The sequence below is a fragment of the Pyxicephalus adspersus genome, chromosome 3 (assembly GCF_032062135.1).
Source record: "Pyxicephalus adspersus chromosome 3, UCB_Pads_2.0, whole genome shotgun sequence".
In the NCBI taxonomy this organism is placed as follows: Eukaryota; Metazoa; Chordata; class Amphibia; order Anura; family Pyxicephalidae; genus Pyxicephalus; species Pyxicephalus adspersus.
The window spans coordinates 51542728-51555520 of NC_092860.1; the positions used below are offsets into that span (position 1 = coordinate 51542728).

At 35.0% G+C, this 12793-nt stretch overlaps 1 protein-coding gene across 1 annotated transcript in view; it reads right to left on the reverse strand.

Annotated features, from left to right (window-relative positions):
* The window catches only part of DGKQ (diacylglycerol kinase theta), a 94196-nt gene that overhangs the window by 66428 nt on the left and 14975 nt on the right, over positions 1-12793 (reverse strand). The window contains exon 2 of the mRNA XM_072404560.1: positions 3502-3581. Coding sequence (XP_072260661.1) covers positions 3502-3581 — 80 coding nt within the window. The remainder of the gene's footprint in view (positions 1-3501; positions 3582-12793) is intronic.

Consider the following 12793-nt stretch of genomic DNA (forward strand, 5'->3'; position numbering starts at 1 on the left):
ACTAACTAGCATATTCTTTGATTTAAATACAAACATAAACATAGTCCTGCACTATTGCAAACATACATACAACACGGCACTATACACATAAATAAGCTACAGCCCTGCACTAAATTTAGGCATAATTTGTCTTTTACAGAAAAACATGCACAAACATATATACTATACACACACAACACAGAGCCCTACATTTTACTAAGAAACATACACACAATATGCACTATACAGTAACATTCATAAATTCCTGCACCATACACACAAACATACACATAGCCCTGCAGTTTTATCCAGAAACATGCACACAGCCTTCTATTATAGTACACACAAGCAGCCATGCAGTTTTAAAATAAACATGAACACTTACAGTTGAATCCAAAAAGCTGTTCCTCCCAAGTTCTTCTAAGCTCTTTTAGCAGACAGAGGAAGTTAAGCAGACACTGCTGTCTTTATCTTTGTTTGCTGATCTTCTGCTGAAGACAGGGCAGTGGGAAGCTCCAAGGGGGGCACTTAGCTAACTTCCTAGTATTAGGTGGTGTGCCAATTTATGTTAAAGTTGGGATGGGAGCATATATGGAGGGTGCAGACAGGACACCTGAACACACATCAGGCCATAGCACTCACCTACACCTACATTAGTACACTTGTTTACACTCAAATGAACTTGTTAAACACATTATATCTGAAATAAAATTAAAACATTTTGTAATGTACATAATCCAGATTACAATAATGTGAATGTCAGGTTGTAATAGCTCAGCCGAACTTCACACTAGTAGATATACAACTATGCACTGGGCTTTATTCTTACATCAGAGAAGTACTTATTTATGACTATTGTTTGGGAAATAGGACCTTTGAACTGGATGTATTTTTTTTTTATTATAATTTAAATTTATCAGGAGTCGGAGTCGCACATTTTTATCGACTCCAACTCAGGTACCCAAAATTGTCCTCCGACTTCAACTTCACAGCCCTGCTAGCAGGCACCAATTTTATACTCTACAGTTTGACTCCACTTTGACTTTATATACATTTACAGTAGTTTTAACATTTTTTTCTATGCTTATTATTATTATCCTTGGACATATATGCATTGTAATTTCAAATATCTTCAAATCCCTGTGTGCTACAACTACCTCCTAGGACATGCCACCTGTAGAGAAACATCAGAGCTTTTCTATAAGGAGCCGGAATGCCAAAATTATCATGACTACTATGAGGTACTCTTGACTTTTACTTATATTCTATAAATATATAGTATTTATACTATATAGATTTAATCTAACCTGAGGTGTAAAACAACAAATACCACCATAGCATTATTTAACAAAAATGAAGCCAAAGAAACATGTGTAAAAAAACATAAAAAGTACAGTCTATAATACAATAGCTTGCAGAATCACAAATGTGGTGCTGTAAATTATGGTCAATAATTTTCAATTTGGTCTCATCTGTTCAAAGAATACTTTCAAAGAAGTCTTGTGGTTTCTCCAGATGCAACTTTGCAAACTGAAACTGTGCTGCCATCTTCATTTAAGAAAGAAGAGGTTTTCAAGCCATACTTGTTTGGAAGGCTCCTTTGTATTATTTCAGCAAAATATTTTGATCTAATTTGTTTGTTCTGTGTTGAGGCTTATTTACTAACAGATTATTTACCCCCAAATTTGTAAACATATTTACTTAAGTTATCCAATCAAAAATTGCAAAACCAGGTAATTTTGAATACAAATATTCACACATTTTATTTTTAATAAAGACTCAACTTGAACTGCTTATGGGTTACAAAACATTAGAACAGTACACATCCCTGGCAGGCAGTAATATAGAAATTTGGCATTTAAGTAAAGCAGTGTGTCAACTAAGTGAGCAGGGCAGATAGGATTCCTAGCATTGAAGAATACATTTATTTCATAAAGATACACTAAAATACAGCATCGTAGAAATGTGTGAGGGTCACAAAAGACTAGTGCATAGAATAGAATTTTTGCTATTAGAGCTGCAACTGAAAGAACAATTTATTTATTTTTTATAACTTAACATTAAAAGTATTCTTGATTCATTGACTGGCTTAACTCTGCAAAGCTAGCAGCTACAACTTATTACTACTAGCAGCATTTATTCAAATAAAAAAAAAAAGCTATATATCCAAATGATATGCATCTTTCTCACACGCACATATCATACAGTATTACCTTACGGTTTAAAAGCAACTGCAAAAGCCTCATTGCTAAGAAATGCAGTGACATGACAGAGGGACCAACATCATCACTCCTTTAACATCCAAAACTGGGAATTTTAGTGCTTGCAGCAAGGAAAGGGAACGGGGGTTGCAAAGTCACTGTTAATTTGCCCTAAATGGCAGAAAGGTAGCATCATCTAATTCTGATGGTATGGTTTGCAATTTTCCAAGTGTATTTGAAGCCAAGAAAATGTGGTACATCGGTAATATATATGAACATCTCCTTGTATGTTATCCTTCCCCAGTGTCTTTTGCTAAACTACTCATGTACTTTTACTTTCAGGTCTCTGCATCATAAAGGCTTTTCATTTGGTTGTCTACGATAAGCTCTAAAAGTGAGAAAAGGTCACAGGACAGCTCTGAATTTCTGACAGGATAAATAGTCTTTAAATATACCAAAATGATTCCAATGGAATATTAAAACAGACCAGATCATATAGGAAATGGACAAAAAAAAGCTAATTTTTAGGCCAGACATTCAATACAATAGTTTCAATTAGAAAATAGATAAAACAAAATATCCTTTGTATTCTTAATTATTTATTTAAATCAATTTGGGCAGAATGTCAGCTGAAAATAATCTGAAAAGGCAATTTTTTGGTGGAAGAATGGGTAATCATCATTGTGAAATTATAAAAGATCTGTTGTCAAGTAAGTGGATAGTACATTAAATACTTATATTGAGTGATATTATTAATAATCACCTAGGGCTCAATTGATAAAATAGACATTCCTGTATGGGAATCTTCCAGGTATATGTGTTTTAATGGCAGTAATTGATTTCCACAAAAAAAAATCCCATAGGGTATGACTAGAATTAGGATTTACACTTCATGCTCGGCTTCAACAAGAACAGGGGAGATACAAATACAACCTACAACTGCCTATATGTTGGAACCTACCTGCAGTTTTTACCAAAGGTAATCTGTGTTGCTTTAACACATATATATTAATTCTAAGATCATTTACTTTAAAACATATAACTTGCATTCAGATTAATGAACTGAGTTACAATATCTTTATACGATAAAAAAAAAAAAAAAAAATATATATATATATATATATATATATATATATATATATATATATAAAATTAAGCATTAAAAACATATGCTTTGCTAGATTCATTTCAGCCAAGGCATTGGCAAACCAAATAGTTGCCAATGCCAAAACAGAAAATTATTACAAACCATGCAACAGGACACACTCTATATGGTACTAATTTAATTACCCCATTAAAAAAAAGGATGAAGATAACTTACCCGTACTAGACTTGGAGCCATACAGCTACACAGTGTCTTGATATGTTTTAAGCATTTTTCATGCGACATAAAATTGCAAACTGAAAAAGAAGAAATGCAAAAAAGTAATCACGTTAATTATTTATTTCACTAGCATAACATATTTCTATCCAGAGTGGATATGAGGAAAAAAACATTATGACTAAGATATTAAAACTAATTTACGTTTTGATCACTGCGTCAAAACATTTTTGAACACAATCTGCAGTTTTCAAGAATGCAGAAATGATAATGCTGCAGTTTAAAGACTAGGAAGTGGTAATTTGACATACTTTAAACTTTAAGCAGCAGGTTGTTGGACATATTTTAGTTTGGGCTAACTCAAAAAAAACAAATCACAGCACATTAGAAAATAAATATCAAACTTTTGATTAGAATAATGTTTGAAAATCAGAGCAGGTAAGAACATGGGGTTTGCAATTGCTGAGCTTCACTTTAAAAAGCAGGGATGATCCTCCAAATCTTAAAACCTAAAATCATTATCCCAAATCAATATTTCTTACATCATGGTCAACATTTTTAGGGGTTTAATACATTTCTTTGTTCATCAGTGCTTCAATATTTCACGTAGCATTTAGCTACAGAATCAGGAGAAAGCAATTTGACAAATAAATGTATATTATGCTACAGAAATAGTTAGACCGCATACCCTTCATTCAGATGCATCTGTTCACCATCAAAATAGTAAATTAGGCAACCATTTCACTAAACATCAAGGTCTTCCAAACTCCTAAACATGCATGTTCAATCAATCCTTCTTATTCATACTTACAACATTCATATATAAATTATGGCTGATTGGAAGAACACAAGCAGGATTTGTCTTCCATTTACTATATCCCACACATTAGCAGGATTGCACTAAATTCATCTTCCCCTCCTACCTCCTCTATGCAAAACTAAAAGTTAAGGGGTTAGAAAAAAAAAAAAAGAGAGAGACTGACCACTTTATTTATATTGAAGACTATGCACTAACACAAAAAGTGACAAAAACCTACAATTTTAGAGGGATCATTAAAGAAATATGGGGAAGTACATTATCCAATAGGGATATTAGGCCAGTGATTAATACCTCTGAAAATAGTATTCTTATTACTATGGGAAGACTTTGGACTTTTATAGGTGTTATCTTTCCAATAAATGGATGTGTACAAAAAAAAAAAAAAGTTTTTTTGACAGGGTCTCTTTAAAAGTAACATATATGGGTGCTGTGAAGGTTTGTAGTATACATGCACAGGATGTGTAAATTCCCCCTAAAGCTAGTTACTAATGAAATAAAATGTATCGCAGAAAGACAAAACAGGAGCAGGGGCAACCAAGAAAAAGACTGTTCTTGTCATGGTATTTTGTTTCTAATTCTGTATGCAATCAGATCTTTTAGAAATAAAATAAAAAAACACTGTTCAGATTATGACTACAAATCAATAGAAACAGTGACAAGCAGTGTTCTGAGAAAATCGAAAATGCTGAAAGGTGGTCTCAGAGGCAGCATATCCACACTGAGGGAGTATGTCACGACCAGAATGCAAACACACAAATACAAAATCCTAATAAGGCTTTCCAGGGCAATATTAATAAGAAAGATCAGAAGCTGCACAAGCACGAAGGCTGTTAATGCCATTCGTCATCTCTCGGATGGAGCTTAAGGATATTCTAGTTTTCTATTTTCTACACATTTCTATTTTCTGTACATGTCTCAGATCTGACAGGTCTAAATTCTGCAAGGAGCCTTTATACTCATCCAAGATGAGTCAAACCATAAATTAAAAAAAAGAAAAAACCGTAGAGTTACATAATCTTTCAAGAGACAGAATGAAAAGAAACCCTTTATGCCTCAAAGGGTCCCTACATAAAATAAAAGATGGACATTTACCAATGATCTAACCACAAAAACAGGGAATTTTCAGGGAAATACGTACGTGCACCTGTAATCCATAAACTCTTGTACTAGCTAAAAGTCTAATCAGTTAGTAAAGAATAAGAAGACACCTGAACCATTTCAAAATGTAAAATCAATATGTCAACAATGTTTCAATGAGTGCATCCTCGAGTATGAAAAAAAAAAAATTTGAAAACTAAGAATAAGTTATGTATCCATGTCTCCAATTCAACGGTTTAAGTAAAAAGCAAAGGTAAAATTTAAAGTTTTTGTCTAGAGTACCATCTAAAAGCATTTGTACTAACCTAATTCCTTGCTCCAGCAGGCTGCCCTCTCAACATGTAACCAGTCCCCCAAAATCTTTCCCCTTCACTGGTTACAGGCCTCTGACATATAACACAGGGCCAGCAGTCATGTAAGGCAGAAGCCAAAGGCTAGTACACCCAAAGTGTCAGTGGGTAGGTTGGTGGCAAAAGGATAAGGTAAGTAAAACTGCTTTATAGTTATAAAGTTTCAAATTTTTTGGTAAAACTCTTTAAATTTGTCAAAGGTTGCATTTTTGTACCCCCCGCCCCCCCCCCCAATATGTCACAAAAGTTTACTATAGCTGTTCATATATTTATACAGTCCTGACCTCACTTCCTTTTTTGTTTCTTGTTACCAGATTGAGGTCATAACCACTGCTCACTGCCTACTTCCTGCGCGTCTGCAAGTCCTACCTCCTCATCTAGACACATGGGTTCCACTGTTATAAAGAGATCCTGGGATATGTAGTCTACCATCTAAAAAACCTTCCTGTTTTGGTTGTCTCATCTCTTTGGTTGAGTCCCTCTTCCACTGGCTGTATTTAGATATAATGGGAAAAAGCAGTCAATTTTGGGTTTAGTTAGGCTTTAGAAAGGCTGCCTCTGGGTGAGCTTGCTTTTCATTTGTGCATTGCTTACCGACGTCCCAATGTTGGGGACTGAGGTATAGACACACTTTATAGAGGTGACGAGGCCAGGTAGTGTGGCTTTGACATGGATTCGCAAGTTTGTGAAAATCTGTTTTAATCTTAGCTTTTTAGGAGGTACAGAGGACAGTGGGAAGGAAACCGTGAGCAGCAGGGAAACCAAGAGCTCACTTCAAGTGTTGGTTATTGAAGACTTTAATAGGGAATTTCTTTTTAAGAGGAGCACCATAAGCCAGCACAGACAGTGAAAGAACAAAGTATTTACTTTCTTCTTTACAGAGAACGAGTAACATTTTTAGTCTAACTATAGAGCCTACTGAGCAGTCAGTTCCTTCATTCTTATACACCTCTTGGATACTCTGAAAGCATCTAGGAGATAAAATACAGTGCCAGGTGATATAAATGGAGTGTAGCGGTAATAAGAATTTAAATGGAGTGTGTGGTAGAATTACAACTCTACTACATTACTGCAGTTGGAGGATCTGGTGAGGAGATTCCTTTACTTCCTCTGTCTGGTAAAAAGGTTGTCTCATCGGGACAACACAGACAGAAATGAAACTGCTTTAGGTTAGGTTAGGGAATTGCTAGAACCTCCATCAGATATTTTATTGTTATCAATTGCCAGCTTACGGAAGTTTTTTGTATACATAATACTACTTTAACTCCAACACATAGCATATCTCCAACATCATGTGAGTATCAACTATAATTGGAATGACCATTTAAATAACAAATATTTTATTATTTAAAACAATTTAAAAAAAAATAAATCTAAATTAATGTTATAATAAATTCAAGGGCTTGGGATTTTTGGTCTGTATATTTTTCATTTTCTAGCTAAATGTGTCACATGAAACCATGCGCATTTAGTTACAAATGCCCTTGCTTGATAAAACCTTTGAAATCCCACACTTGACAAAGAAGACGTGAACAAACATCCTTTTTTTATGTGAGCCAATAACCGTGCTGAGCAAGAGAAAATGACAAGGTCGATGCATGGTCAGATTCACACAAAACTTAACTAGATTCAGCTTGTGTAAGAAAAAAAGCTCATACAGTTGAAAGAAATTTATTGTATGCCAAGTATATTTACGAAATGTAAAATGCAAAAGCTAAGTAAGCCATAGAGACAAATTGCGAAATGTATTTCCTTGTGATAAAATGGAAATATGGATTACCCAGTCCATTTTGAGATCCACCTCCCCAGCCTATAGGGTCTGGTAAATGCAGTAGTAATACAAACCTGGGGTCAGCTATGATACTGCCAATATCTGTGCAATTCCAGCACTAGTTTACTTACTCACAAACCATCTTGTGAATGCATATGTTTCTCAGCACTATGGTTAACAGAGACAACCTCTATTTCACTTAACAATTTAATTTTTTAGTGGAGGAAATATAATGGCAAATATCAGTTAGTTTGCAAGCAGTAATTTTTTTGTGAGAACTATTTATTCTTCTTTCACAAAACATTGTTTATTCTAGACTTTATGCCTCTTTTAAATATAGTATGAGGATAGAGGTGATTATTGTAGCGGCTTTCTCTTTCATTGTCAAGTTAAAGAGTCTGGTGGGTTGTGGACAACCTGGGCTCAGAGGAAGACACTTAAATGATATTGGACATCAGACCGAGGACATCGAAAAGGCAAAAAAAATAAAATAAAACTCTGCGGAACTGTGCACCACTCACCTGCCCAGCTAACAATAAACAACTGCTTAGGCTGGGTTTTAAACTGAGATTTCCGTGAATACAGGCAGTCTGCTGCAAGGGAGGGAAAATGTATACTTTGTATTTTTTACACCACCCAAACTTCTGAAAGCAGACCTGACAAGCTACCAAGCGCTCACTGTGGGCTTGCTTTTACATGGAGACATCATAACATTGAGAGGGGGTCACAGAGCTGGAACAGATAACTAAATATTTGTTGCCCACATGAGAGCCCTGTTGTAGCAAAATGTAGGTTTACTGTATAAGGCTTAGTTCACCATAGCAATTTAAATGCTTAAAACTTTTTGCAAAAATGGATAACTTTGGACTAAATGGTTCACTTTTTTACTTTTTCTATGACTGTAGGAGGTAGCAGAATTGCTGCACGTTTTTTTTTTTTTTTTTTTTTTTTTTTTTAGATCTTGCATGCAACATTAATAGTTACCTCCCCAGCCATCTCCATTGACATCAATCGGAACTACTGAGAACCCTAAATTTGGCACATGTTGCCTTGCTACTTTTTGACCTTAGAGCCTTATTGCCAATGTTCCTGCTTTTATTTAATCACTGACTGTTCACATGCTGTCTATTTTTTGCCACTGTCTAATATTTCATAGTAAGGAGATAATCAATGTTAGTAAATTCATTTGTCAGTCGTGTTATTGCATTGCACTGCATCTGGTATCTTCTTTTGTTTGCTTTAGGAGACAGAAAATGTTTTACTCTTAGGTTACATACTCTATACAAACCATGGCCAATCCCTGTACAATTCTGCCATTTTTTTTGGTAAAATCATTCTTAGATGGTGTATTCCACTTACTACAACCCCTAGGTACCAATCATTTTAACTGTGTACAACATACACAACTATAAAGTAACCTCAACTAAGTAGAAGTATAATATTACTACAAACACCAAAAGGTAAAAACAAAACAAGGTCAGATGTCAAATAAACATATCCAAAGAATTACAAATAAAAACCTAGTAGTGGTCAAAACATTCTTGGGGGGGGGGGGGGGTAGAGTTTCTTGGCTCCTTTTTATGAGAGGATTGTGTAATGACAACCAATGATTATTGAATTACACAGAGCTAGTAATCAAACACACCTTAGAACGTGTAGCAAGTCTTCTTACCGTCTTTAAATCATGAGTACAATTTCATCATCAGGTACTAGGCAGTAATTTTACTGTCTACTGTAGCATTACAAGCAAACTATTTTGACTAATGTAGAACAGCCTGACACAGGCAATTTATTTATCATGATTCATGGGGAGAGAATCAATGCAGTCATCAGTACAAGGAAAGATTTCTTAACAAGATGTTATTTTTACATTACAGTGAGTCACCATAAATTAGGACATACTCAACTGGATTTTGTGCGAATATTTCAGGATGTTTAATTAAACATTCCATACAGCTATTTATATATACATACTAAGAATTATTTAAGGAAATGTCAATCAGCAAATATCAGTCATATTAGCAAAAGAAGGGATAAACGATAAAATCTCTAAATAAAATGAAACTTTATTTTGTATGTTTTTTGTATGGCCAAAATAAAAAATATACATATGCATTACATCTCTCCGTGCAGTCACTTTTTGCTCTACCGAATCCTTCCGAGTAGCAGTAGCTGCACACTTTTTGATCCTATTCAGCCAATATTTTAGACATATATTTATGCAACAGAGACTTTTTTTCAGTCTCCAATGACATTAAAAACACCCAAATGTTTCCTTTAAAGTCTAGGATATTTGAGGCTGATTGAATGTAGTTAATTGTTGGTACACAAAATACAACTGAAGTAAATACAACTGATTTTCACCAACACATTTGATCTACCCACTACGGACCAGTACACAAAAAAAAACAAAAACAAACAGTCTCCTATGATTAACTGGCTACTGATACTGAATTCCTTTTAGATTCAATTCCTATTGAAAATAGTAAAAATTCATCTACTAGCCCTTGAAGATCACGTGAAACAGGCTTGCATAAGGAGCTATTTTTGTCTCATTTGTATTACTAAACAGCACTTTAAAAATGATTGTAATAAAGTGATTACTGCATTGTTTTCAACACAGTGCAAGTTACCACAAAAATAAGGATGCACTTAACATGCAATGCAGCATTCCAGAACACATGGTAAATCTTTTGGGTGCATTACTAAAGCACATGTTGGGTTAGGTGCTTTAATGAACACATTAACATCGCCAAACTCCAAATTGGTCCTTTAGACGCATGTAGTTGTTACCAACTGTATAGGCCATTAGTAGTTCTAAATTTTAATTCATAACACTGCGCAACAACGATTTTGCTACTGGGAATACCACATGTGATTTACATGATATCGAGTGTGTTCAAAGAAGACTAAGTCAAAAATCGTCTATCCTGATTGTGAATCTGCCTTGAAGCCAGTGCCACATGATGCAGAGAATCCAGTGCCAGTCCCTCCTATGTCTGTTGTTACTGACAGTGACATGTCGGATGAGGAACGGGAGGATGATGTCGATGTTAATGAATGTTATAAACCCAAATTTGAAGAGGGTAAGCCACATTTATAAGCCCATCAGATTTAGATGATCTAGTAAGGGACCTGTCTTTGTCAATAGAGAAGTCTGACCTGTTAATCTGCAGATTAAAGGAGTGGAATTAGTTACAAAAAAGGAACAACACACTTTTGTGATCATCACACAAAGTTCACAGGTCATTACAAGCTGGAAAATGACATTTGCTTCAGTACTGACGTGAGTGGCCTAATGATGGAGTTAGGTTGTGAATACATACCAGAGCAGTGGAGATTGTTCACAGACTTTGGCAAAGCAAGTTTGTAAGCTGTATTGCTGCATAAAGGTAACAAAAAACCTTCTGTTCCTCTTGCTCATGGCGAGGGAATGAAAGACATACGAATCCATGGAGGTCATTTTGAAATTGATTAACTATTGATTAACTACAGAACACAAGTGGAGACCTGAAGGTTGGGGGAACTTCTTCTTGGCCTGCAATTGGGATATACAAAATATTATGTTCTGTCTGCGCCTGTGGAACAGTCATGATGACAGCAACCATTACTAAGTGAAGGAATGGCCACCCAGACCTGAACGCACTGTTGGCAAGTACAACGTGAAGCATAAATCACTCATTGTTTCAGTATCTTAAGGACAAATTTGGAAAAGTTCTAACAGATGCTAAACTGAAAGCAGGCATTTTTGTTGCACCAAGCCTGCAATTTGATGCATGATGCCACATTCAGAGACAAACTCAACCCACTTGAACATGCTGCTTGGGATTCATTTGTGATAGTTGCACAAAACTTTCTGGGCAACCAGCGAGCTGAAAACCATGCTAAACTCATGAACAACATGCTAATAGCCAACCATCAACTTGGCTGTCGAATGTCACTTAAACTTAATTTCTTCCCACAAAATTTGGGTGATGTGAGTGATGAACAAGAGGAGAGTTCCACTAGGATATTTCTAGTATGGAAACAAGATATCAAGGTCGGTGCAACCCCAACATGATGGGCGACTACTGCTGGTTTCTGCAACAGGAGAGCAACAAACACAAAAGCAAGAGCCTGAAACACTTGTGTATACATGTGTGTTGAACAAGGACCCAGGTGAATTATGTGTAATTGTATATGTTGTTGCAACATAAAGCTACATTTTTGTAATGTCATTGAACTATGAGGCAAAAGTTAGTTATGTATAGAAAATATAAGTAAGTAACCAGAATCTGACTTCAGATTTAGATTCAGCGCACTTGATTTAGCATAGGACACAGATTCTAGACCCAAGTAGTACACAATATTTATTGTTTTGTGATGCAGTGTAATAATAAAAAGACAGATTTAGCTTGGCACATTAGACATATATATGATCTAATTTAAAGTGCTTTAAATTAGGTGGCCAAACACTCTGTAAAATAAAAAGGCAGGTAACTAGGTAAATCCCAGTCATATACAGATTAAAGCATACAATTTTTACTCTGTGTAGGTTTTTAAAGTTCTCCTAATTTCATAACAAATCATTCAATAGCCAACTGTCCCTAAATGTTTCAGTGTAATAATTACTTTACCTCATTGTAAGAGAAGCTACAAAAATAGGGAGAAAAATTAACTGGCAAAAATTCATAAAATAAAATGTTGAAGTTGGCATAATTAGGATCTCTCATTTCCAATGAACCAAATTTCTAAAATTGCAAGCATCCCTGAATAAGGCTGGGGTCCTTTTTGACCATCTTAAATTAATCTAAATGTAAAACTAATGTTACTCTGACCTTTCTCTGCAATTCATAAAGGTATTATTTTCTATGTTAAAATCCCCCACCTCATGCTTCAATATGAGAATCAAACAGCATTCAGCATTTTAACAGTGGATTTCTGAAAGTGTGAGTTACCTCTAGGTAGCATATATTAAAGATGTTATTAAAGTGATCAGTTAATAAAATTTGCTAAAGCATTTGCTATCTGTATCAGCCCTGCTTGTTTCCTGTAATTACAGCTTTTACCAAGTTTTAGTATAAAGCTTTTTGAATCAATTGAAGAATTTTAAAAAAAGCCTTTACGCCTTTAAAGGACCTTCGTTTTTTATCTTTAGGGACTATTCCAAAAATTTTTTTAGTTTTGAAACCTTTGATAAAGCAGCATGAAGACATGGAAACATAATCCAGCATGACATGCTGGGTTTAGTTGTATCCTTACACTTGATGTATG